Raw genomic sequence first — 26,554 nt, 5'->3', positions numbered from 1 at the left:
TCTTAGAGATTGCTCTTGAACAACTGGATGGTTTGTCTAGACCTTCAAGATGCTTATTTAACAGTACCCATTCATCATTCTCAGAGGAAATTCATTCAATTTCAATGGCTCCACAGTACCTATCAATTCACTTGCCTACCTTTCGATCTTTCTTCAGCTCCCTGGTGTTTCACCAGGTTCATGAAACCAGTGGTAGCTCATCTCAGAGCTCAAGGATTCAGATTAATAATTTACCTAGGCGACATCCTCCTTATGCATCAAAACATGTCCACTCTTCGCTCTCTTACACCGTTTCACTCCTCTCGGAATTAGGTTTCGTAATCAACAATGAAAAATCCGTCCTCAATCCATCTCAAACCACGGAAATCCTAGGATTTCTAGTGAATGCCGTTCAAGGCACTCTTCAACTCCCAGAAGCAAAAATAAAATCCATCAAACCAGAGATAATTCTCTCTTTATGGCAGACTTCTCTCTCCCTATAGTCTCTTGCAAGAATTGTAGGTCTTCTTTCCTCCTCGATTCAAGTGATCTTCCCAGGACCCCTTCATTACCGAGCACTCCAGAGATTGAAGATTCGGCATCTATGCAAGGGTCTTGCTTATTCAGATTCCATCCTCCTCGATCATGAATCCCGTACAGAACTTAAATGGTGGCTAGATCACTTGGAAGCCTGGAACGGCAGGACTATCTTTGCATCAGCCCCAGATCTTGTATTAGAATCCGATGCAAGCCTAACAGGTTGGGACACAAGGTGTGGTCAAATATCGATTGGAGGAACATGGTCCTCTCAGGAGTCTTCATTGCACATCGACTGTTTAGAGATGCTTGCATGCTTCTTTGCAATCAGAAATTTCACCAAAGACAAAGTTCAATGCTCAGTCCTCCTCCGTATGGACAACCTCTACGTGGTCAAATACATAAACCATCTTGGCGGTACCAGATCCAAACCTCTAGCCGAATTAACCAAAACTTCTGGGAATTCTGCCTTCACTGAAAAATCTAAGTTCAAGCAGAATATTTGCCAAGTTCTCTCAACTCAGTGGCAGACTGGTACTCGCATCATCTCTCAGATTCCAGCGATCGGAAGCTTCGTCCTTCTGTCTTCAATTTGATCCATCGCAAATGGTTTCCCTTTAAAATAGATTTCTTTGCGTCTCGTCTCAACTCGCATCTCAATCAATTCTTCAGTTGGAGGCTGGATCCCCTGACCCTAGCTACCAGCGCTTTTCTTCAAGATTGGTCTTCCGCAACAAATTATGCATTCCCTCCTTTCACTATGATCAACAGGGTTCTCACACAAGTATGGCGTCAGAAAGCCACTGTAGTGCTAATAGTCCAATTTTGACAGTCCCAAGTTTGGTTTCCCTCACTTCTCGAGTTATCAGTCGACTTCCCAGTCCTTCTCCCCTCCTTCCCATCTCTTCTTCTCATTCCCCAAGGAATTCCTCACTTTCTGATCCTCAACAAATCCCTCCTTCTATGAGCCTGGAAAGTATCAGTTCTTCCTCCTCCTATCCAGGAATTTCACTCGAAGCTTCAACTTATATTAACAGCTCATGGGCCCCAGGTACATCCAAGGCTTACAAGTCCGCTTGGGCAGTCTGGTCCATCTGGTGTCTGGGAAAATCTAGTGATCCCTTTTCAGCAGATCTAAGCTTAATAGCTAACTTTCTTGCTTCCCAAGCAAGCTCTGGTAAATCCTACAGAACTATCAACCTCTATCGGTCAGCTATTTCCCTTCATCATCCCTTCATAAAAGGTAAACCTGTAGGAGAATATCCTGTTATTTGTTGGCTATTACAGGGAGTAAAAGTTTCCAGTCCTCCTCTTCCCAAGTAAATTGTCTTATGGGATGTTAACCTAGTTCTACAAATGTTTCTATCTTGGCAAGATAATGACTTGTCATTAAAAATGCTTTCTGCGAAGTTAACAATGTTGCTGTGCCTAGTCTCTAATAAATGTCTTTCTGATGTCAAAGCTCTAGATATTTCTGCTCGACACTTTCCTCCTACTGGTATTCTTTTCCAGACATACAAAAACTAATATCTCTTCTGTGTTCTATACTTTTTTTAAACTGTTTAAAAGTGTATGAACAAAAGACTTTTGATCTCAGAACGTCTTCAGCCACCCAACTTTTAATTTCCTTCAGGAAACCCTATAAACTAGTTTCTTCCCCCACTTTGGCTCATTGGGTCAAATGAATCATGTGACTTGCAGGTATTGACACCTCCAGATTTGGAGCCCATTCTGCTTGGGGTGCTATGGCGTCCAGAGCCTTCTGGGCCGGTTCCCGTTTAGAAGACATTCTGATATCAGCAGATTGGTCAAATAATGTTACATTTCATACTTTTTATTGTAAACCTGTTAATACAGCATCTTCAGTAGTAATTGATATGCTTTAAACATTCATAATAGGAGCCTCCGGTCTTGTCATAAAATGTAGATTTTCCAAATAATTTATGATGGAAAGTCTTAATTTTGTTAAAGACAGGAGGCAAGTATTCTCCCACTGCATTTACTCTAACTTTGTTTTCATATCACTCCCTTTAGTCGCTACCAACGCTCCAGCATCTACCTTTGGATAAATCACCGAGTTCATCTAACATTACGAAGCTCTCATTCTCTCAGCCAACGTTCCCTTTGGATTGTCATCATCTTTACTCCATCAAAACTATGCCTATGCTTTCCCTGGATTGGCTTCAAGACTTGTTTGCTCTAATTTTAGCTGCCTGTATAATTGCTTGCATATTTCCAATGTTTAAATCCTTTTAATGACTTTCTTGCAGAAGAAAAGAGGGCTGCTTTCAGTCAAGCCTGGTATATCTTTAGGTGTATTGCGTTCTGATTGGTCCTTTCTATCTCTTTGTTTCCCATTGGTAGCTTGTTCTGCTACACTTATGGGATTGTTTATTGTTCTTGACTGCAGCTCCTATTGTGATTAAAGCAGTAAAAGTAAGCATAATACTCGCCTCCGTGTCTTTAATAAAATTAAGACATTCCATCATAAATTATTTGGAAAATCTACATTGCTGAGCATTCACTTTTGTTTCTTTGTTTGACGCATGATTCATCATTTAATTCTCATTATATCTATGGATTATAACTTGTTTCCATTCAGAACCCCTTTACATAATGAGCCTCTTTTTTTCATCTGATGGTTGTGGAACTCTGTTAACGATAGCAGCTGTAGACCAAACCAAACAAGCACAAGACATTTTAAAAAAAAGTAAACTAATATGTGTAAAAACATTTTTATGAACACAATCTAATTAATTTGCGTATTATCACTGTGCATATCTTCACACATATTGCCAATTTTCTTGATCCCACTACCTGTTTACTATATTTCCGTATGTACAAAAAATAAATCAAACAATGGCTCCTACAACTGTATTTATAATATGCCTTCTGTACTACAGGTGTGCTAAAATAAAACATGTATAGAGCCCTACTGATGTACATATTACAGGGGTTCAAAAGCAGTGAATATCAAGAAAGCCTGTTGAATACTTAAAAAAAAAAAATTATCTTCCCTGCTCTAATAATTATTCTCAGAAAGCCCTTGATGACAGCTCCTATTTATTTTCTTTGCCATTAGGTAGCTTGCGTCATTCCATTCATCAAGAACCCAGCTGATAAACATCATGTCTGAAATTGGGTTTCTGGTTGGCAGAGGTGCGCACGTTGTCTAAACAGGAACCACAATCCTTTTCAGGGTCAGTCAGATACACACCATAAATTAACCTGTGCTCACACTCTGATAGCTTGGAACAGAGCATTCAGGCTCAATAAGAGGCAATGTGTAAAGTATTTGTGCAACACTTCAATTAGTAAAACAGTGAAAACACCACACAAAAAGACTTCATAGCAAGTTAGAGAAATAGAGCTTAATTTCATGAGTTAAACAAGACCATAATTACAAAAATCTAATCAGTAGAAATCGACGTATACATTTTTGAAGAATATCTGCAATTATAGTGCTTAAAAGCCTAAAGCACCAACCAGAGCTATCTGGTTACGCTAGACTTGGTGAAATCTGAAAAGTCAGGCCGACCGCAATGCAGTGTGGGTCAGATACAAGGACAAACCTTATCCCTCTAAAAAATACCTTTGGATGGAGGATGCGTTGCCATCGAAGACCCGATACAAGGAGCAGAGAAGGCAATGCATTGGCATTGATCTTTTTGGATGTGGGCGTTATGTCGGTTCCGATCCATACAGTCGGAGATGGTTCAGGTAGTTCTTTGTGATGAAGGTGATGCGTCATCATCAAGCCGTGCAACAGGCAATGCAAGTCTTTGAGCAGGGCTGCATCAGTGTCAAAGGAGATACATTGGTTCTGACCAGAAAAACACACTTCCAAGGGCCCAGGACTAGATTGGCACAACTTGGCAGGGTAGCACTCACAGATGGCAGAGCCTTGGTGCTGTTGTAGGGTTGCTAGAAGACTTTGATGCCCCTGAGACGTAAGTACAGGAGGCAAGCAAATAAGCCCTTGGAGTCACTTTGGGTTCAAGTGGTGTAGGTCCAGTCCTTCTCCCCCAGGCAGTGATGGCAGCAGGCAGGTCAGCACAGCAGAAAATCAGTGCTACCAGAGCAGCAGCGCAGTTCAGCAATGTAGCAGTACTTTAACAGCACATCAGTCCTTCTTTCTGGCTGAGTATCCACAGGTCCAGACGTGTACAGAAACTCAAAAGTATATGTCCTGCCTTTTAGTCAGAGCACACCTCCCCATGGGCTACTCAGGGCCTCTCTTAAGGCTCTCTCAGGTATAATGAAAGGGGAGTCTAAGGCTTAGAAAGGTGTTATAAATGCCATGTTGATATGGCAGTCAAACTGCACAGAGAGGCTCTTCAGTGGAAAGCCTGAGACATGTTTAAAGGGCTACTTAAGTGGGTGGCACAAGCAGTGCTGCAGGCCTACTAGTAGCATTTAATCTACAGGCAGTGGGCACATGTAGCACACTTTACTAGGTAAATTGAATATGCCAATTGTGGATACACCAGTGTTACCATGTTTTAGGGGAGTGAGCACATGCACTTTTTACACTAGTTAGCAGTAGTAAAGTGCCCAGAGTCCTAAGGCCAACAAAGTACGTCAGCAAAAGTGAGGCAAAGTAGGCAAAATGTTTGGCAGAACACCACCCTAAGGCTAACAGGTCAAACGCATCACCTCTGTGCTCCAACATGTTAATAAAAAGTTGTACTCTTCCAATATTTGCTTTTTACTTTGCTATCACAACGATCATCTTCACCCCACAAGCTACGGGTAAGCCCTGTGCTGGCCACGAACTATCTTGAAAGTTCTGCATAAGACATGCTTGCATGGTACAGGCCTATGTTAGAGATTCTAGTCGAATGATGACCACTGTATTACTTGCTGGTTTTACCACTCCTTTTTTATTTATACAGAACATATATAAAACACATATAACGGTGTCTTTTTGTAGGTAGCAAACTGTACATTCCCTCATATTAAAGTATGTATTCCCCTAGTGCTCATTAAACTTCAAGCGCCAGGTGTCACCAATAAACTACATTTTGACACCTGTAGTCTGTCTTAATCTGCAGTTATATTGCTCCTGACAAATGTTTTTTTTAGTATGCTCCAAAATAGTTAATGTTTGTAGCGTTGTGTTCTATTCTCCTGAAGCACACTGAACTTCGATCTCTGTGTGACTAATACTTTGCATTCTGGTATTTATATTTCGTCTTTAATCTGCAAATGCATTGCTTTTGACATGTTTGTAAACTTTATTTGGTATACCCCAAATTAGTTGATGTATCTCTAATGTTACATTGATCATACTGGGCATTTGAGGTATGCACATTTATTCAACAGCTGTGTGTCACCAAACCACTGTAGTCCTGGATAGGTTTTCTGTCTAAATCCGTAGGTATGGATCTGACAATTTGTTTTATGTAGCATACTCCAGTTCATATGCCTCTAGGATTGTGTTGAAAATGCCTGGTGCGCGTTGAACCTTACAATCTACTGGACCAATACACTTCTTTCTGGGGTATCTAGTCAGTCTTAATCTGTGGATTTAATGCTTCAGATTATTTTGTGTGTATTATTTATTAGACTCCAGTTGGTTGAAATGTGACTAGTGTAGCATTAATCAAAATGTTCATTCCACCTAAACATTAATTTTTTTGTTGCCAGGTAATAATCCTTCATGTTGATATTTTGTTGTGTTTGGTGCTCTAGTTTGAAAATGAAATCTCTGTTGCACTGTGGGCTGTACATCCATCATTTGTGCTAGTAAAATGTTTTGTAGTTTATGGTTGTAAGGAAATACCTCTTTTTGCATGATCACCCCACAAACATTTGGACTGATGCTGCCGTTTTTTTTTTACTCTTAAAGTGCGCTGCGACCTGACAACCAAACCCCAGTGCCAGTGTTGTTACCCTTAAAAAGTATATGTGCAATTGAGTGATCCTCAATTGGAGTAAGGTAACTTACTTGTAAGTCCATAGTGTATGGCACCTAGTGTACCTAGAACCTGTAGGTTAAGTGTCCCCCATGAACCGAATCAAAGCATGAATCCAGGCTGCCATTGCAGAATGGCAGAGCCGTTTTTAAACTGCTTCCTCATCATTGCCATTTAAACTCTTGGCAAGCGTAGACCTCATTGTTTCATATTTACAAGTCACCCCTAAGGTAGGCCTGGCACACGGTAATGTCAGGGTACAATATATTAACAAACATTGGCAAATCCAATAGTTCTCACCTATGCAAGAGCTATTTGCTTTGCTAATGCATTTTAGCAATGTTATACACTAGGGTGGCTGCTGTTCAGCATGGCTAAAAGTTAGTGGTGTAGAGGAGAGTCGTGTGGAGTGTCATGGAGTGGAATGGCAGAGAGTGGAGCAGAGTGTTTTAGTGTAGAGTGGCATAGTGTGGAGTCACGTAGAGTGCCATACTCTGGAGTGGTGTAGAGTGGACTGTTGAAGAGTGCATTGGCATATAGTGGGATAGAGTGCAGTGGCACTGAATTTGGCTGCATACAATGTAGTGTCATAGAGTGCAGTGGCGTTGAGTAGAATGGAGTGGCTCCGAGTGGAGTGCAGAGAAGAGCTGAGTGGCATAGAGTGGTAGAGTAGAGTAGTATAGAGTGGTGCAGAGTAGAGTACAGTGAAGTGGCTTAGAGTGGAGTAGTGTTGCGTTGTAGAGTGTCAGAGTGACGTAGAGTGCAGTGACAGAGTGTAGTTGTGAACAGTACAGTGGTTAAGAGGAGAGTGAAATTGGTGGAGTGGTGCAGGGTAGAGTGCAGTTCTGTACAGTAAAGCGGTGTAGAGTGCAGTGGTGCACAGTAGATTAGAGTGAAGGCGGTGGTTCAGGTAGGTGGGTCCTTGGTTAAGGAGGGCTTTGTAGGCATGGATCAGGAGCTTGAAGTGGCCTCTTTTCTGGAGCGGGAGCCAGTGAAGGTCCTTCAGGTGCTGGTTGAGGTAGGTTCTCTTGGGCAGGTTGAGGATCAGTCTGGAAGCTGTGTTCTGGATCGTCTGAAGTCTTTGCATGACTTCGGTGGTGGTGTCATTAATTTGTGTCCTTGTGACCGCTTCTTTGTATGCCCACTGGGTCTTGAAGTGCCATTGCATTGGTACTAGGTGACCTCTTCCCTCCATTTCATTACAAACACTTTTTTCTAGTGCTAATCTGTCATTCTGAGTGTTAGTTTTGATTTCCTTATAACTAAATGGACTAGCCCTTTTGAAAGCAGTGATTTGTAGTAAAAGCCCTATAGCAGAATGGTGGTCCATGGTGACAAGGAGGTAGGTAGTCACCATAGTTAAGCATAACCTACAAATAGAATCTTGTAACCCCTAAGGTAAAATGTTGAAGTCATGCATGTTGGCTGGGTAGTAATGAACACTTATAAATAGATGCCCCTAACAGATTAGTTTGTATTGTGTGCTGTATACATCATTCTGCTTAGTGTGACACTACACTCTAAACATTCTTATGTGACATGCATGGATCTACGTATTTTATATAGATACACAGATTGAGAAAGTAAAAAGCTCTGTCAATACCTGTTTATCACTGGGCTGGCGCAGGAGAACATGAGTCTTCTGTGACTAGCAGACTGCCTTTGGTTGCCTTGATGTGGTGATCATCCTCATTGGTTGATATAGGGTTATAAAACATTTTACATTTTGAAGCATTTCAAAAGGTAGTCCACTGTCCCTGCCTCTAGCTTAGCCAGGGCCACTGCAATTTCCCACTCTGTGAGGTCGGCCTCCAGTGCCTCACATTTTTTGGGTTCAACTTTCTCACTGAGCAATCCACTGGCAATCCAAAGTTTTTTTTGTTGTTTTTTTTTGTCTCCTCCTCCGTCACATCTACCCTTGCTGCATAAAAAGCTGCCATGTACGCTGCGAAAGCCGCCGCAATGCTCTTGCTACCTCTGACTGCCACCCCGTTTCCAGCACAGGATTTCTTGGACATGTTTGCTCTCCCGCTTGTGATTGCCTATCCACGCCAGTAGTTTGCCGGCTGTATCGCCCCTTCGTATATACGTTTTTGTTTAGCCAAGAAGGAAGTCTTAACATCATGTCATGGAACCTTTTGGTATTCATTGCATGTGTGTTCCAAATCATGCTAAGTGGCCATGGATGGTTTAGCAGTATAGCCTCTCTCCAGTGTCTGTATTGTGTGCTCTAAGGATTCCAACCTCTGGTATCTACCTCGTCCTATTTCTCCTGCAAATCAGTATACCTCTTAGTGTTGCCTTATATGCTTCCCATACCACACATGCATCCTGACTCTGCCAGTGTTTCGTTAAAATATGTTTTCCCAGCTTTTTGGAGTGTCTTGACTACTTTCTTGCCTGGTAGTCACCAAGTGGCCAACCTCCTTTCTCGGGGTTCCCTATTCCTTTTGGTATATAGAATAATTAGTACAGTTGCATGATCAGATATGCCATGGGCCAGGTCTTTGACTTCCGTAAATCTGCCTATTGTATCTCAAGGTGTTAGGAAGTAGTCTAACCTGGAACACATGTCGTGTGTGCGAGTAGAATGAGAATTCCTTTTGCAGTGTTTGCATAGGCCTCCAGATATCCTCCAGCCCAAAAGCCTTTGTAAAGTCCTCTAATTTTACCTTTGTGTTGTCTTCTTCCGGTTTGGCGCTTCTTCTGTCCAACTGAATTTTGAGCACCAGGTGAAAATACCACCCTTCAATACCGAGTGCTGGCGGAAATTCCATAAGAAGCCTTCCCATGAGCTGTAAGGTCGAGGACTGGAGGCCCGGAGGGGCTTATACATTAAGGAAGGCCTTTGCCTGGCCATGTACGGGGATGTGAAGCGGTACTGACTGGTAACATTTTATTTGCACAAACATGTAGGTGTGAGCTGCACAGATGTTATGTCAAACAGTTCCAGGCAGATTTGCCTCCACCTGCTTCCTCTCCCGCCCTGTAACCCCAGTGCATACAGTTTCGATTTTAGAGAAGTCTCGATGCAGTCCATGTCACCCTTTCTCATGCCAGACCAGAACCGGACTTACCGTTTGAAGAAGTGGAGGCAGAGGACCTCCACTTTCAGATTATGTGGTTGGCTGTCATTGGGGTGACTACTAGCATTTGCTCACCTTCAGTTTCTGACTCTGAGCCCCCAGAGCCTGTGTCGCTACCACCTCCCTCAGGTGCAATGGCCTTTCATTTATTATTGTCCAGTATGTCCTTCCAGTTCTTGACCTCAGCCGCTGCCTGTTCTTGCTCCGCTTTTAGCTGTGCTCTCGTTGGGAGGGATCTGCGTCCTGTAGGTTTCCTCCTCCTTCGCTGGCTCTGATTGCCATTCTTAATCATCTTCAGGTATTGCCGCTGCCCCACACCATAGACCTTGATGCCCCACTCAGTTCCATACTTCCTGTGTGGTAAACAAGACATGGGTCTTGTCCCTCGACAGCACTCTGAGGTTCGCCGGAAAGATAGATGGATGGGGAGTCCAGTTGGCACAGCACATTTTTGAAAGGCACAAAAGTGTCCCTTTGCTTCTTGATCTAGGATGTATAATGAGGGTACATGTTCACTTTTTTGCTCCTCTCTGAGCCAAGGCCATGCCTGCGCAAGAGTATTTAGATAGTATCACAGTCTCGATAGTTCATCAAGCATACAGTAATGGGACGAGGAGGCTGTCCAGGGTCCGGCGCCCTCGCTGGGATTCGATGCATTCATTATGCGGAGAATAATCGCGAAGGTTTGCACTTTAGCACCACCATCACCAACGATTCTTCCACAAATAGTTCAAAACTTCGTCCCTATGCCCTTTCAGAGACTCCAGTCAGGGGCACGTTGTGTCTCCTAGATCTCCCATCCACATCCCCCAGGCAGTCAGTAATCTTTGCCACTCCCTTCTCCAGCTGCGTGCAACGTTGCGTAATGTCTTGTACAATCAGGCATGTCACTTTTAGATTATTTTCTGTCTCCTGCACTCTCTCCATGAGCTCTTTACGTTCTGTGCGCAGGATGCCCACTTAATTTGCCACTGCTGTTATCAGTGCATATAGTGTTTGCTTTGTGTGTCTTATGGCTGCCAGAATCACTACGGTGAGGGCCACCAGTGGGTTGTTCTGTGACTCCTGAATCGGAGTGTCTCTTCCAGTCCCCCGGAGTCTTTTCTGGTTTCTTCTCCCTCCCTCCCTGCCTTCAGTTTACCCATGTCACACTGTTTTTGCCAGTCCTGATACCACCACTAGTACGCAGGTCAGATAAGATAAGGGAGGAAGGTGGCGGAAGAGTGCACTTGGTGGACAGGCATCTGCAATCAGGCGAGCTAATCCTACATTCAGGAGCGCCTCGATGAGCTGCCCCTTCTCACAAGTCTCACCTCACAGCTGATCAAAGACCCCACGGTAGATGTACATGCAGGGGAAAGCCGGATTCCTGTGCATCATTCATGTATTGAGACCTTTGCAATATCAAAGGGTCACGGTCTTCCCAGTCGACGCACCAATATAGGGGTGTTGATAAGTGCCTATTTTCAGTTGAGTTAGCCCTTTATTGCAGACAGTGTCATGGGTGCCTGGGTCTGAGTACAAGTATGCACCACATAGGTCCTCCCTTCTCTTCCTACCACGGGCCTGGCTTCACTGCAAGTGCCCACACATTTGCAACCCGGGTATTGTCGTATCTCACTTAACAGGATACTCTGGCAGCTGCTCCTTAGATGTGCTGGCAATCAGTCAGCAGGCAGCATGTGCAGCCAGTGGTGGACAGGCTTTTAGCTGTCACTCTGTTCTGGCCACCAGATGTGTTCAAAGGCTACGTGCTGCACTGCAGTTCCAGGACTATCCAGGAGTTGCTGTCTCTGGCCCTTCCTCTGCCTCGGTTTGTGCCAGTCCGTGTCCTTTCCTGAGGCAGGGGCTTGACGCTGTTTTGTTTATTGTCTCTGTTCACAGTGGGTATCGAAACAAATTCTCCTTGTCACTCCATATTTCTCATGAAGGTATGAGTTACATTTGTAACAATTACCTTCACTGTGTGTGTGATTTTTTTTTTTATATATAAATATATATATAAGTATATGTTGGAAAATGGCCCCTCTGAAGGGTCACCCTAAACTTTTTGCCTTTCTCCTCCTCTGTTTCTGACCTCATTTTTGTTGGCTTTAGCATTCCTGTACACTTTACCACTGCTAACCAGTGTTAAAGTGCATATGCTCTCGCTCTAAAAACATGGGCTCATACCCAATTGGCATATTTAATTTACTTGCAAGTCCCTAGTAAAGTGCACTACATGGGCCCATGGCATGTAAATTAAATGCTACTAGTGGGCCTGCAGCACTGATTGTTCCACCCACATAAGTGGCTCCTTAACCATGTCTCTGGCCTGTCATTGCAAGGCCTGTGTGTGCAGTTTCACTGCCACTTCGACTTTACATTTAAAACTACTTGCCAAGTCTTAAACACCCATTTATCTACATATAAGTCACCCCTAAGGTAGGCCCTAGGTAACCCATATGGTAGGGTGTTATGTAAGTAAAAGGCAGGACATGTACTTATGTGTTTTACATGTCCTGGTAGTGAACAATTCACAAATTCATTTCACACTACTGTGAGGCCTTCTCCTCTTATAGGCCAGCATTAGAACTGCTTTTTTATATACATTTAGGTGGTAGATTCTGATCTGAAAGGAGTAGCTCTGTCATATTTAGTATGGCCAGAATGGTAATGGAAAATCCTACTTACTGGTGAAGTCGGATTTAACATCACTATTGTACAAATGACACTTTTAGAAAGGGGACATTCCCCTGCACTTATTGCCTTCTGTACCTTACAGCCTGTCTCCAGTCCATGTCTGGGCTCTGCTGGTTGACAGCTCCCCTTGTGCATTCCTCCCAGACAGCCATAAACACAGGACGCTCAGTCACTTCTGCATTCATCTGCATACTGAATGAGTCTCCATGAACAGGATTGGGTAGAGGGGCTCTTACTTACACTTCCGAGGACAGTGGCCATACCCCACACAAAGGACTGATAACCCCCCACAGGGATCCTGGCAGACAAGGCTGAGTTGAAGGGGGACAGTGTGCACTTCAAAACCACTCTTTGAAGTTTCCCCCACTTCAGAGGCATTTTTGTGTATATATACTGGGTCTGTGAGCCTCCAAAATCAGACACTTCTGGATCTGCAATTGGACTCTGTCAGAGGGACTGCCTGGCTTCTCAAATGACCCATCTGGACTTTTTTGCTGAAAAGACTGCTGCCCTGCTGCATACTGCCTCTGACTCTGCTGGAAGTGCCTTCCCTACAAGTGCTCTTCAAAGGGTTGGATTGAGCTTGCCTCCTGTTCTGAAGTCTCAGGGCCAACAAACACTTCATCTGCTAGCTCCTATATAGCTCACCAACTTCAGCGACTCCAGAACCGGTGCTGCTGTCCGACGCAGCACCGCTGTCTGTTTCTTGGTCCTTGCTGAACACTGTGACTGCGGCGTGCAGCGTAAGGTTGACGGCGCAAATGAAGCAACACTGCAAAGTCGATACATCAGGTCCTGACCAGCTGGAGTCATTGACCCAGCCGGGTCACAAGGAACAGACGCCTCACCACTGACGCTGCTTCACCTCCCCTCCAACTGAACAGACCAGACGCTTATGCTCCGCTGGGCAGCAGTAAGCAACCGACACCGCAACGGCCCCAGTGACTCCTCATCTCCCCCACTCCTTGCTATGTCTTTGTTTCCTCGTTTACTGAAGGTACAGTGCCTGGAATCCGTGTGACTCCATGACCAGTCCCCACTGTCGAGTGGCGTTGGTCTGTTGGCAATGACTGCGTCACGACGTCGTAATAGCCACAGGTGGAGCTATTGTGTTTCTAAGCACTATAATAGGAATTAATCTTGTAAAATTCATAACTTTACTTGTGTACATTGGATTCCTGACATGTTGGTCTTATTATATTCAGATAAATATTATCTGTTTTCGAAACTGGTGTGGAGTACTTTTTGTGGATTTTCACTGTGTTACTGTATGAGTTATTGCACAAATACTTTACACATTGCCTTCTAAGTTAAGCCTGCTTGCTGTGTGCCAAGCTACCGGAGGGTGAGTACATGATCATTTGGATTGTGTTGTGACTTACCCTGACTACTGACTAGGACTGTGGTCCCTACTTGAACAGGGTGCATACCTCTGCCATCTAGGAACCCAATTTCTAACGCACAAAAATAATATTACTGATGTTGGAAAAATGTGTACTTCTTGAAACAATGGCACAGATGGCAATCCTGTGTCAATATAGTTACAAACATTTAATCTTCCAAGAGGAATACAAAGTTGTTTATTTGCTGTAAATATGATAGGACACCTTGTAATAGTTTTAATTGAAAAAGGAGTGCTCATTGTGGTCAGAGGTTTTTTGTAGCAGCAGCTAGTGCTGCTCTATATTGTTTCTTTCATCTGTGTTTTTATAACAATTGAACGCTACAGTATTATTTTAGAAAGATTTATTATATGAGGGAGGCATCAACAATTTTGAGGAGTGAGTTAGGTGCTCATCTGGTGACTAGTCTTTGGATAGTGACAGGGTTGATGGTTTCTTTCTTTAGTGTGCGGGTTCCTTTATAGCTGTGTACCAGTCTGTGGTCCAGAAATGAAAGTATCAGCAAGATTGACAGTTTTGGTGAGTCGGATTGGGATTAGGGCGTGCAGTGATGATTTGTTTGGTGCCATATGTGTTCTTTATTAGCTTTTCTATGAAGAATGGTGGTGTTGGATTTGTCTGGTCATTGGTGCATAGGTGCTCTGACCATGCAGATGACACAGTTTGTAATAGCTTTGAAGATGGCACTGCTTCTGTTGATAACTGTAATGTTAGAACTATACTTGGTGGTTTTCTCTGCACTGGTGAGGCATTTATCGTACTATGAATTTACTCCAGTAGCGGGCCATTCTAAGCTTGTCTTTCATGCAAACTCTTCTCCTGTTGGTAGATGAAGCATTTGTGACTGGGAATTCTTGTGTAAGCCAGAAACCAGATGATTTTAGGATGTTTCTGAGAGAATCCAGAAGTAATATGATATTGGCATGGGGTTGAACAGGTAAGATTGTCTTTCTTGCGCCAGTGCAGACGTTTGAAGCAGGAACATTGTTGCTTAAGTGTTTTTGTGTGGTGTAAGGAAGATAAAATGATAAAGTGGTCTGTCTTGTCCAAATGAATAGGAGGCTGTCATTTACAGCAAAATATGGGGATAGTAATTCAATGACGAATGTTCCCAGCATGGTGTGCATATTGATTCTTGCTGCATGATGATAATTCAGTGTAGAAGGTACATGTGTTAAATCGTAATGTTATTGTTGAGGGCGGGGGTCTCCAAGTGATTAAAGTCCTTAATTTATATATTGTTGGTGTGGTTGATTCATGGGTTATGAGGTCTGTGAGTTTCTTGAAGGTGTTACGGTTTCCTGGTGATGAGATGGAACATGGGTGCCTGTAAAAAAAAAAAAAAAAGAGGTGCATAAGTGGGAGCTGAAAATCTATTAGAATATGGTTTGAGAGTGCCTATAGAGCGCAGGGCCCTGACGCCTGGTCGATGACTGTCATTCTCGCTCTAAGTAAATGTTTTGATTAGTGTGTTCAGTTCTGTAGGCTTTGAAAATCATTGTGTGTCTAGTGCTGAAGCGAGCCCTGTTTCAGTAATGAAACATGTGTAGCTAGTGAGAGCATAGATGTTTGTAATGTGTAGTGCTTCTGTTGGTCTCATCTGTGGAGATGAGTGGACTATGGATAATATAGCCACAGCTGGGATGACACCGTTATCTGATGTATCTAGTGGATTGTGCATTTGAATGTGGTGAGTGGATTGGCTCAGACGCATGATGGTGGCCTACCTAATGTGTGGGCAGAGTTTTACAGCATCAACTCTTCATGGCTATAAAATAACCACAATGGAGTCATTGTTTATTTGTACACCGTGGCTGTGTGCCTTCAGACACCTAGGCAAGGACCATCTCTGGAAGAAAATAAGGGGGCGAGCATAGACACATGATTGCAGGATCCAATCAATCTGTTTTCTTCTGAAAGAGGCCTCGTAGTCTTGTTGGTGGGAGCATGTGATTTCCTGAAAAATATAACCCTTCATCAACAGAGTGTCAGAATACCAGACCTTGCTAGAGAGCAGTGTAATATTGTCTATTTAAGCTATTCATTTTCATACTCAGAGCTACATCTAATGTTGCTGTTTACAAGTAACATTCGTACTTCAAATTATTTTAAAAGTTTCGATAATGACGTTTTGTCAGAGCAGCGGGGAGACTTTAGTAAACCGGTACTTTTTCCTTAAATGTTGTGTCTTTCGAATACCCACGTCCCCTTATCATTACTTAAAAAATACATTTTGCCTAACTTTTCCTCGAAGTGTAAAGGCGGGATCGTCTAAATGAATGAAATTATTACCTATAAAACGTTAACCGCTCCATTGCTTGATGGGGCCATATCCTTGTTTCACTCCTGCTCAGGTCCTCTTTAATGATACAATCTGTTCCGCAGAGCCACGAGAGAAAAAAGGTTTAGTTCTGTCATTAATTGCAAAATGATCATTTTACAGATGCTGCCTTTCAGACTTAAAGAAATGCTGTGAATGCTTAAAAACAGTGTTTTAAAAAAAGACTTCACATCTGTGGTGACTCATAATAAAAGAATGAATGTTTTCCACGCAGCAAAGTATTAAGGCACTGGGTAAAAGATGCGGGTATGTCCATTATTTTTATGTATGCGTGCTCTATCTAATTCCAGGACAACTGACAGCCAAGAAAGTAACCATGGAAAATGGACAATGTCCAGCAGTGAAGATGATGAGGATGACGACAGAAAGCCATCTACGTCCACGTTGCCACCCGTTGTCGACCGTCCCTCCGTGCCACAGTACCCGTGTTCCGATGCCAGAAAAGAAGCCCATAAAAGAAAGGCAGAACCTGTAAAGTTTGAGCAGGAAAGTCCCCCGCAAGTCAGCTCCCCAGCGAAAAAGGCAAAGCAAAACCTGGATGACTCTGGCTGGTGTCTTTCCAGCAGCGATGAAGAGTCTGGACCGAGAGGTCCGGCGCCACCGAGTGCAACAAGCACTGCAGTCAAAAGAGAACAATATGACCATACAAAAGAGACACCTGTGCCGAAAACAGAGTTTAATTCTCAGCCGCCTACACAGAAACAAACCAAGAAATACAAACCCTCAAGTGAATCCCAGGATGCTTGGGACCTCTTGGAGTCAGGCGAGCCGTTCCGATTCTACTTGACGAAAGTCTGGGGTATAAAACCAAAATACAATTCAGGAGCCCTGCATATAAAAGGTATTGTGTGAATACTGATGTGAATCAAAAAAGTCGATTTTATTCTTGAACTACAGAAACCCAGCGTGAACTGAATGCCACCAACTTAGGTTTTTCTTACTTTGTTTTACAGTCCCCCCAATTCATGTTTTCCAGACCACGGTATTTCTTTCTACCTTGTTTTTTTTCAGTTAGATTCACAGAAAGCCCTGAAAATATAATTTTTGCTATACTTATGTATACTCCAGTTGTGTTCCGAAGCGAAGAAATAACTTTCAAAATATTTTCAGTTGTCTGCATGTATTCGTTTCTGGTGGTCTTAGGTTAATGTAAATATTGTGGTCATTAAATAGCAGGGTTTCACAAAAAGGTTCAGGGAAAGCTCATTAAAATTCAGGAAGAGTTAAATGATGTTGTGAAATGCATTTTTTAATATCTATGTGGTGTGTTGGTTTCTTTATTCAAACAATACATACTAGTAAATTGTTTAAGCCTTAACGTTTGGTAAATTTGCAAGAAATGGTATTAAAATGTGTTTGTCGGCCTACTGTTCATTTTTCGAGACATGTACAATGGAAATCTATAACTTTATAGCTATTAGAAAATGGTCTTCATGCCTACCCATGCTTGTCAGTTTCATGTCTAATTTCAACATTTTAAATGTAAACCGCGCAGAGAATAGTTTATTTAACAGATGTAATGAGTTTCAAATATTTCCGATTGTAATCATTTATACACTACACTGTGGCCCAAGTGTAAATTGATATTGAGTTGCACAAACAAATTTGTTTATGGCATTAATATGATCATTTGATTCAAAATTCCTAATACATCTCCTTGCCTTGCATTTGCGTAACACTGTGTCAGATATATTTAAATACAAAACCTCGATATATTATGATGGTTGTATTCTGGCATTAAAATGGCGCATTAGTGCAAGTTAACAATATTCCGGATAATCAGTTTGCTCTTCAAAACCTTTGAGTTTGTGTATTGCTGAAGAGTCAACCTTGTAAAAGGCAGCAACGTTATGTGTTGGCTCCTTCAGTAATTTAAAATCAGCTTGATATTTTTTAGGGTCGAGCCTACAATAGAATGTGCTAGTCCATGCTTCTCGCTTGCGAGAGTCTGTTGTAAACAGAAAAAGGCTTGGAGTCTGCCTGTTGCTCACCATTTGTTGGCTTGCACAGCAGTCTACTTTACAGCCTCGTGATTGGTCACTGCAGGCATATCATCATTTCCATTCCTGTCCATGGAGCAGGGACCAAGCACTAATTGATCCAACATAATTAGTGCCTGTCCACTTCTCCCAATGGGATTGAGGTTCTATTTTGTTCTTTTTAACTTCTAGCGCTCTGCAAACAGAAGGCGTGTGACTGGCAAAAACATGCCCAGCAGGACAAACAAAATTGTAAAGTTTTATTTTCTATAGTTAACTCTTTTCTTTTAGTTTGCCAAGGCTTCTTTTCTCACTTTACACTCATGTTTTGTTTTGGATTTGGTCGTTAGCGTTGTTTAAAACAAAATGACGATTATCTTGTTCTAAATATTCCAAAGTGATATTGTTTCTTTCTTATGTGTAATTTCCAAAATTATGCTTTAACACATAATTGTGCAGTATGCCCCAATCCACCCCAGCACACTCCGATCAGCCCCACTCCAGTCCACCTCATCACACCCGCACCAATCCACTCACTCAATCCAATCCACCACAGACCAATCATATCCACCCCACTCCAATCATATCCACCCCACACAAATCAGACCACTCCAGTCCAAACCACTCACCTTAGTCTAATCCACCACACTCCAATTCTCCCAACCCAATCCACTCCAGTCTGCCCCACTCCAATCCAAAACAACCTGCCCCTCTCCATTCTGCCCCATTCCGTTCTGACACACTCCAATCCAATTCAGTCTGCCCACTCCAATCCAATTCAGTCTGCTCCACTCCAATCCAAATTATTCTGCCCCACTCCAATCCAGAAGTCTGCCCCAGTCTGCCCCACTCCTATCAACCTAACTCCAGTCCGCCCCAATCTTAAACAATCTGCCACACTCCAATCCAAAACAATCTTCCACACTTCAGTACAAACCAATCTGCCACACTCCAATCTGCCCCTCTGCAGTCCAAAGCAATCTGTCCCACTCCAGTCCGCCCCTCCAATCTTCCCTTATCCAATCCAAAACAATTTGCCCCACTCCGTTCAGCCCCCCCCTCTTATCCAAAGCAATATGCCCCACTTCAATCTGCCCCACTTGAGTCTGTCCCACACCAATCCAAAACAGTCTGCCCCACTCCAATCCACCACTCCAATCCCTCCACTTTTCTCCATTCCAATCCACCTCACCCCAATCTAATCCGTTCGATCCCAATTTACCCCGATCCAATCGACCCCAACCAAATCTGCCACACTCCACCACAATCCACCCTATTCCAATCCAAAACAATCTGCCACTCTTCAGTGTGCCGCACAGCAATCAGCCCTACTCAAAACCAAACCAATGTGCCCCACTCCAATCCCCAAAAATCTGCCCCAGTCCAATCCAAACAAATCTGCCCCTCTCCAATCCAAAACAATCTGCTATATTCCAATCCAAACCAGTCTCCCCCACTCTAATCTTCCTCACTCTATCTTCCTCACTCCAATCCAAAACAATCCACCCGACTCCAATCCAAAACAATCCACCCAACTCCAATCCAAAACAATCCGCCCCACTCCAATCCAAAACAATCTGCTCTAATCCAAAATAGTCTCCCCACTCCAGGCTCCTCCACTGCAATCCAAAACAATCTACCTTACCCAAGTCTGCCCCACTCCAATTTGCTTCACTCCAATCCGCCCCACTCCTATCCAAAGTAGTCTACCTAACTCCAGTTCACCCCACTCCAATCCAATCCACTACAATACACCACAATCAACTCCACACAAATCCACCCTATACAAATCCAATCCAGCTCACCTCACCCAAATCAACTGCACTCCAATCCACCCCACACCAATCCAATCCAATCCACCCAACCCCAATCCAATCCACCCAACCCCACCGAAATCCAGTCCACCTCCACTCCAGTCCAGTCCACCCACCTCACTCCAATGCAACCTATGCCAATCCAATCCACCCCAATCCACCCTACTCCAGTCCACCCCACTCCAATCCACCCACCTCAGTCCACCCCACCCCAGTTCACTCTACCTAACTCCAGTCCAATCCACAACAATTCAATTGATCCACTCCAATCTCCCCACTTCAATCCAGTCCACCCCACTCCAAACCAATTCACCCAGTCCTATCAACCTCACTTCACTTCAGTCCAAGCCACTACAATCCACCCACTCAAATCCTGCCCACTTAAATTCAGTCTACTCCAATCGACCCATTCCAATTCCACCTCAGTCAAATCCACTCCACTTCAACCCACCCCACTCCAAAAAATCCACCACACTCCAAGAAAACCACCCCACAGTCCAACCCACTCACCCCTCTCTGGTCCAGTCCGTCTCAATCCAGTCTACTTTACCCAGTCCAATCCACCCCAATCCAATCTACCCCTCTCTAATCCAGTCCACCCCACTCCAGTGCGATTTACATCTCTCCAGTTATGTCCACCACACTCCAGGTAAATCCACCCACTCCAGTCCAATCCACCCCTATCCATCCCATCCCAATCCAATTCACCCGACTCAAATCAGTCCATCTCACTCAAATCAATCCACCTCATTCCAGTCTAGTCCACCCCACTGCAATCCAATGTTCTCGCTTCTGTCCACCCCACCCCAGTCCTTTCCGCCTCACTCAATTCCACCCCACTTAACTCCAGTCCAACCCTCTCCATTCCAATCCACTCCATCCAATTCACCCCACTCAATCCAATGCACCCTACTCAATCCAATTCACCCCTCTCCAATCTATCCCACACCAATCTATCCCATGCCAAACTACCCAACACCAACCCACCCCACCTCAATCCACTCCAACCCTCCCTATGCCACTCTAATTTAATCTATTCAGATCCAACTAACTCTTCCCCAATCCAGTCCACCTCACCCCAGTTCAGTCCACCCCACCCCATTCCAATCCAATCTATTCAGCCCACACCACTCCAATCCAGTCAACTCCACTACAGTCCACTCCAGTCCAAGCCACCCCTCTCCACCCCATGCCAACTCACCACATCCAATCTAACCTATGCTAATCTAACCTACCCCAATCCAATCCAGCCAATCCAATCCACCCCACTCCTGTCCACCCCACCCAGCCCCATCCATTCCACTCTATCCAGTCCACCCCACCCCACTCTATCCAGTCCACCCCACTCCACTCTACTCCAGTCTATCCTGATCCACCCAAATCTACCCCAATCTAATCCACCCAGTTCAGCCCACCCCACTCAATGTATCCAGCCCACCCCACTTCAATCCACCCCACTCCCACACAATCCATTCCACTGCAGTCCAATCCACAACACTTCAGTGAATCCAATCCACCAACTCCAATCCACCCCACCTCACTCCAGTTCAGTCCACCCCCTCCATTCCAATCCACCCTCTCCTCGTAATTCACCCCACTCCAGTCCAGTTCATCCCTTTCCAAACCACCCCACTCCACTCCAATCCAACCCATCCGGTAGACCCAGTCTAATCCACCCTGGTCCTGTCAATCCTAATCCTATCCCCCCACTCCACTCCAATCCACCCCACTACCTCAAATCACTTCAACCCACTCCACCCTATTGCACTTTACTCCACAGCACTGCATCCTACGACACTCTCTGAAACTAAACTCTACTTCCCTCCACTCAACTCACCAACACTTCACTCCCCTACTCCACTCTAACATTCTACGCCAGCAAATCCCCTCTCTGACACTCTACTCCCCCCACTCCACTTTATGACACTCCACATCACTAACTTTGTCATGCGAACAGCAGCCACACTGGCGTGCAGCATGAAAAAACACATTGCCAAAGACAATAGCTCATGTATTAGCAAGACCTATTGGCTTTGCCAATGTTTTTCCTGCTTGTAGTTGCTTCTGCTACCTGTACTGTTGCTTTTTTATTGAAGGTCCATCTTCTGCATTTGCTTATAATTCTGTGCCTGGTTGGTTCTCCATGCCAATGGATTATTCATTGATTCTGAGTCACAAAGTCCACAGAAGGAGTTGGAAAATTGCTCCTGCAAGCCAGTCTTGTAAGGGGACGAAAAAACATAGGAAGTCACTCAGTGGAAAGGGGCCTACCATTCGCGACTTTTCTTGATATAGAGTTTTCTAGTACCTTGAAAGTAAACTATTGGTAATGTTTATTGCAAATGGTGCACTCTAAATCCCCTTGTGCCGACGATAAAAACAAAATCTGATTTAAAGACAGCTTCATGGGGAGATATGATAGTTCTATCCCAAATATTTGTCGAGGTGCCTCTTGAGACGTACTAGGCTAGTAACGTTGGTCAAATATATTTATAGGCCGGCTTGGTGAGACTTGGTTCTAAAGTTTTAATTTTTAAGCGCGATAACATAATTGAATTACTCTTATCTGAAATGCATTTACAGGCAACGTGGTAGAGAATTTGAGAATGTTACCCAAAAAACTTTTAAGAACAGTTGTTACCCTTGGTGTATTGTAAATCATGCCGCGCAAATAGACTAAATAGGAATTAAGGGTGCTTTAGTGTGGGAGGGAGGGGGTTTGGAAATTCTCTATAACAAATTGATATAAAGAAAATGAAGGCAGTGGTCTTGTTCAGAATACTTACTTATAATTCTTTTTTCCCACCAATTAGTTTTCAACAAAGGTTATTGCTAATGGATGAATTTCAAGGATACTGATGCTACAAATATTGGTGAATGGCAGATAGAATTTGAAGACAACTTTAAAAGTTGATGCAGTTGAATGGGTCACCTATTGAATTCTTGTGGTCATATTGTGGAATTAGAACATTGGAATCGTGGGAGCTCCATTGAAAACAATGGAGTGCTCCAGCATTCTAATGGCTGGTAGAAGCCCGGAATTCCAACATTCCAGTGTTGTTGTTCACAGCTGTTGTTTTAAACAAAGGCCTCATGAAGCCCGTGGGATTTCAACCCCCTCGGGCTTCGTGAGACCTTTGTTTTATTTCTTAGAACATTCTGCCTTCTAATGGCCCTATGGCCCTCCATAGTTGGGCTACACCAGCATTCAAGTCTTGCTCCTTTGTTAAAGGCCCTCGCCATCTGCTCGGGCCTATACGCTGGAGCTGGCCTTTAATGGCGGGTATAGTCTGCTATGGCAGGCTATAAGGCTATATGAGTAACTTTAAAGTGCTCGAAGGCGGAAGCACTGGTCAAAACTAGAAATCGTTTATGGAAAATGTTTGGTTCTAAAAATCGGAGGTTCGCAAAAATATATGTTAAATGGTGCTTTGTAAATCTCTCTGCCTCCATATTGTTTGCCAACATTGGGTAGGATTTCAAGACAAGTTAACTACATTTTGGGGCTCTGCTGAATAATTTATACAAGAAACCTGCATAAATGTTGAATTTTAAAGCATTTAAATGCAGTAACATTGAACAAAACTGAAAGTCAAATACTTTCTATTCATGCTATCCTCAGCACCTCAGCAGACCTGTAATGCCTAAACTTGAGCAGCTGAGGAGATACAACCCGTGCTTACACAATGTGCATGTTTGAATTCAGCCGCCCATACAGGACAACATGAACCCCTCCACTTTGTAGATGTGACGGTGTTTTCCAGGTTCCAAGAAGCACAAAGAATCAGTAACAATAATTGTTTACCTATGATACCTAAAACTAATTGGCAATAATCATTGTAAATCCAGAAGAAATTTAAACTATGAAATGGAAGAGAAGTGATGAAAAGTGGACTGTATGTAAAATGCAACCTGTAAAATCTGATTTATAGAGCATAGTGCGGAAGAAGAAACTACTGTTTGTAGTGGCACAGGACGTACTGTGTAGTTTGAGCGCTCAGAACATGGTGAATGCAACCTAATTCCAACCAAAATAAATGCACTCTTTTTTTGTTATGAAAAATGTTTTGCACAACAAACTGAGGAAATCCTTTTTAACTTTGTTGCATGGGGTGGGAAAGAGAAAGCTGTAACCATAAGTGTGGATCAGATGTACTGGTCCTGGAAATAGCATCAGTACTTGCATCAAAATACTTTGAAAGAAATGTGTTTTGAATAAACCCTTGCTCATACAGTTTGAATACCAGGCAGTTTGTACTCTCTTAATCACAAACCAACCCACCTTATGTTAATGCACATTCATCAGAGAATGGGATGAGTTTATAACTTATTGCAAAGCTGAGATTCAAGGTGTCTTTGTATTGTTAAATAGAGTCATCCCAAATCATGTTGCTGTTTGTACTGTGAATTGTCGGGCATTTATATTTTGTTGAGAACGTTGCATTTTTTCTCATTGCATGCTCATCAACCTGTCCTTTAGCATGATGCATTAACCTTTGTGCTCAGAGTCCACCAGGAGCACTGTACTTTTTCATCTCTTACCACATCCATAATTGACTGCATAAATAGGGATATGAGGGCCATTAGTAGAAATGGACAAAGGGGAATGGGATAAGCGAGAAAACACAGACACAGGACTCAAGGACTCCACCGTTCTGACTTGTCAAAGACAAAGAGATATATTTAGAAGGTTCTGTGCTTAGCTATAATAGTAAATGAATATACCTTAGGAATATCTCTGTGTAGCCAACTCTCTGTTTTGATATAGAGCTAGTAAAATCTGAACACTAAACCTCAAATATATATACACTAGAACTTCTCCCTATGACTTGAATAACTACCTCAGGCGTTGTCACTGTGCGCGGTCTTGTGGAAGGTGAGTTACAGGTTCTACTTGATTTGGTAGAACTGCAAGGTAACTGAGAATTGCTGTTCCCTAATCATGAAAGCTTGCATGTGCATTCTAGAACACTTACTTTCTTTGTGACATTCATATATACACGTTCAACATGGTCCAGTCTAAGATTCCTTTGCTTTCTGTCACAGAATAACCCTAGTAAAGTGTAACAATCCCCAGTCTTAGAAGAGCTCCTATAAATGTTCAAGAAATAGTCCGTTTTCCTCAACAGGACAACTTTCTAAATACTTCTCTGTTTTCCCAGTGTCCAGCAATATACAGCTTTAAGATGCAATAGAACTTGCAGGGATATCTGAGATCCCAGTGACGAGATCGTAGTTGTAGCAACATTGTATCTTGATTGCCTCGAGCGCATGCCATGGGCCAAAAGAGAAGATGTACCCATATATCCAAAATGACACCTTCTCCCCAAGAATAAGTGAGAGTTTGTAGCCTGCAGGGAATTGTAGTGCATTGTGGAAAGGCTGCCACTTGAAGCATTCTCCGCATGCTTACAGCCTTAGTCCAGGCAGCACTAACGCTCGTGACGACTGGCAGCCTTTCCTTAACTGTTGGAACTTGAGCACCAGCAGCTGGAGTATTGTTCCCGTGCTCGCGACCTGTACTAAGCAGTAAGCATTATCTCCAGCCCCGCTTCCTGACATCTCTCAGCTGATGGTCTCTGAACTGGACATTTCCTTCCTTACCTCAAGTGATGATTAATAAGTAGAATAAATCCAAATACGTACGCACACAACCTTGTTCTCTGATGCTCACTGCCCATGCCGAAGTCTTTACATGTCTGATAACAAATACACTAGTTGTTATGTTTTGTTAAGTTCATGTTCACCGGTGGGCATCTTGGTACTGAATATATGATATTTATCGCTACCCAACTCAGTTAAACTTGCTTTATTCTGGAGGATGACGGTTTGAGAGGACCAGCTTGAATTTACACCTGTGATCATGGAGTGAAATACGGACTCCTGAACTAGATGCAGAGTCCCACTGAACCATCAGGCCCAGATGGATGAGATATGTGCGGAATAAAGTCATACATCATACTGGAATCTTGAATGCTCCCAGTCTCTGTGCAAGAGCCTATTTAAATCTTCCAACATTTAATGCAATCATGCAGATCCTTCCTTCTTTCATCATTGACTTGAACATTCGTATTTACCACAGATCTATTAATCTATTCTGCCATCACGGATGTCATCACTGATGTCATAAATTATGTCATAGAACATGTGATGAGTGTTGTCGTATGTGAGGCCATAAGCAGTGCATTGCAGGGGCTCATGTTATAGTCAACTTTTCTAACTAGAACTGGTGAATTTCTGTGTTGTTTGAGTTCAAAACGTTATGCTGGCACTGACATAGTCGGCTAACTATAACTTCAATTTAACTTTTGTTTTTTTAGTGAATTTCTAAGTTTTTTTAAAATATAAAGTAAAATATAAAAACAATTCCTAACAATAACATCACTTTCTTAGGGTTTTTTTCAGTGAATATTTAGGGTGTTTTTATGTTAAGTAAAGCCAACAAGAGTCCTCGAATGCAACCGTCCAGATATACAAATATTTTTGAACCTTAAGTTTTAAAAAACTATTGAATCCATTACACCAAAAGCACAATCTGTGGACCTTCCTGCCTAATTTGGTGTAATTCCGTTCAGCAGTTTTTGAGGTAGCACTTCTTTTTTTTCCATAAATCTGTTTATTAACATTTTGACATTTTATCATTACATTACTTCATGCTCTGATATTTGTTTCATTATAGCATACTATGGCGTACATTGCTTGTAACACTTGGTAATGATTGATTAGTCAATAACACAGTGTTGCGATTTGTCTTACAGTAAATCTTTGCAATTGTTTAAGTATTTATCCCTGTTGCTATTTTACATATGGCTTTT

General features: G+C 43.0%; 1 protein-coding gene across 1 annotated transcript in view; it reads left to right on the top strand.

Moving 5' to 3' along the window:
• Window positions 1-26,554, top strand: part of TDP1 (tyrosyl-DNA phosphodiesterase 1) — a 787,135-nt gene that overhangs the window by 11,779 nt on the left and 748,802 nt on the right. The window contains exon 2 of the mRNA XM_069208192.1: window positions 16,237-16,787. Within this exon, the coding sequence (XP_069064293.1) occupies window positions 16,237-16,787 (551 nt within the window). The remainder of the gene's footprint in view (window positions 1-16,236; window positions 16,788-26,554) is intronic.

Source organism: Pleurodeles waltl, chromosome 9, assembly GCF_031143425.1.
Source record: "Pleurodeles waltl isolate 20211129_DDA chromosome 9, aPleWal1.hap1.20221129, whole genome shotgun sequence".
Classification (NCBI taxonomy): Eukaryota; Metazoa; Chordata; class Amphibia; order Caudata; family Salamandridae; genus Pleurodeles; species Pleurodeles waltl.
Note: the sequence above shows the minus strand (reverse complement) of the source record. Positions and strands in the feature narration are given on the sequence as shown.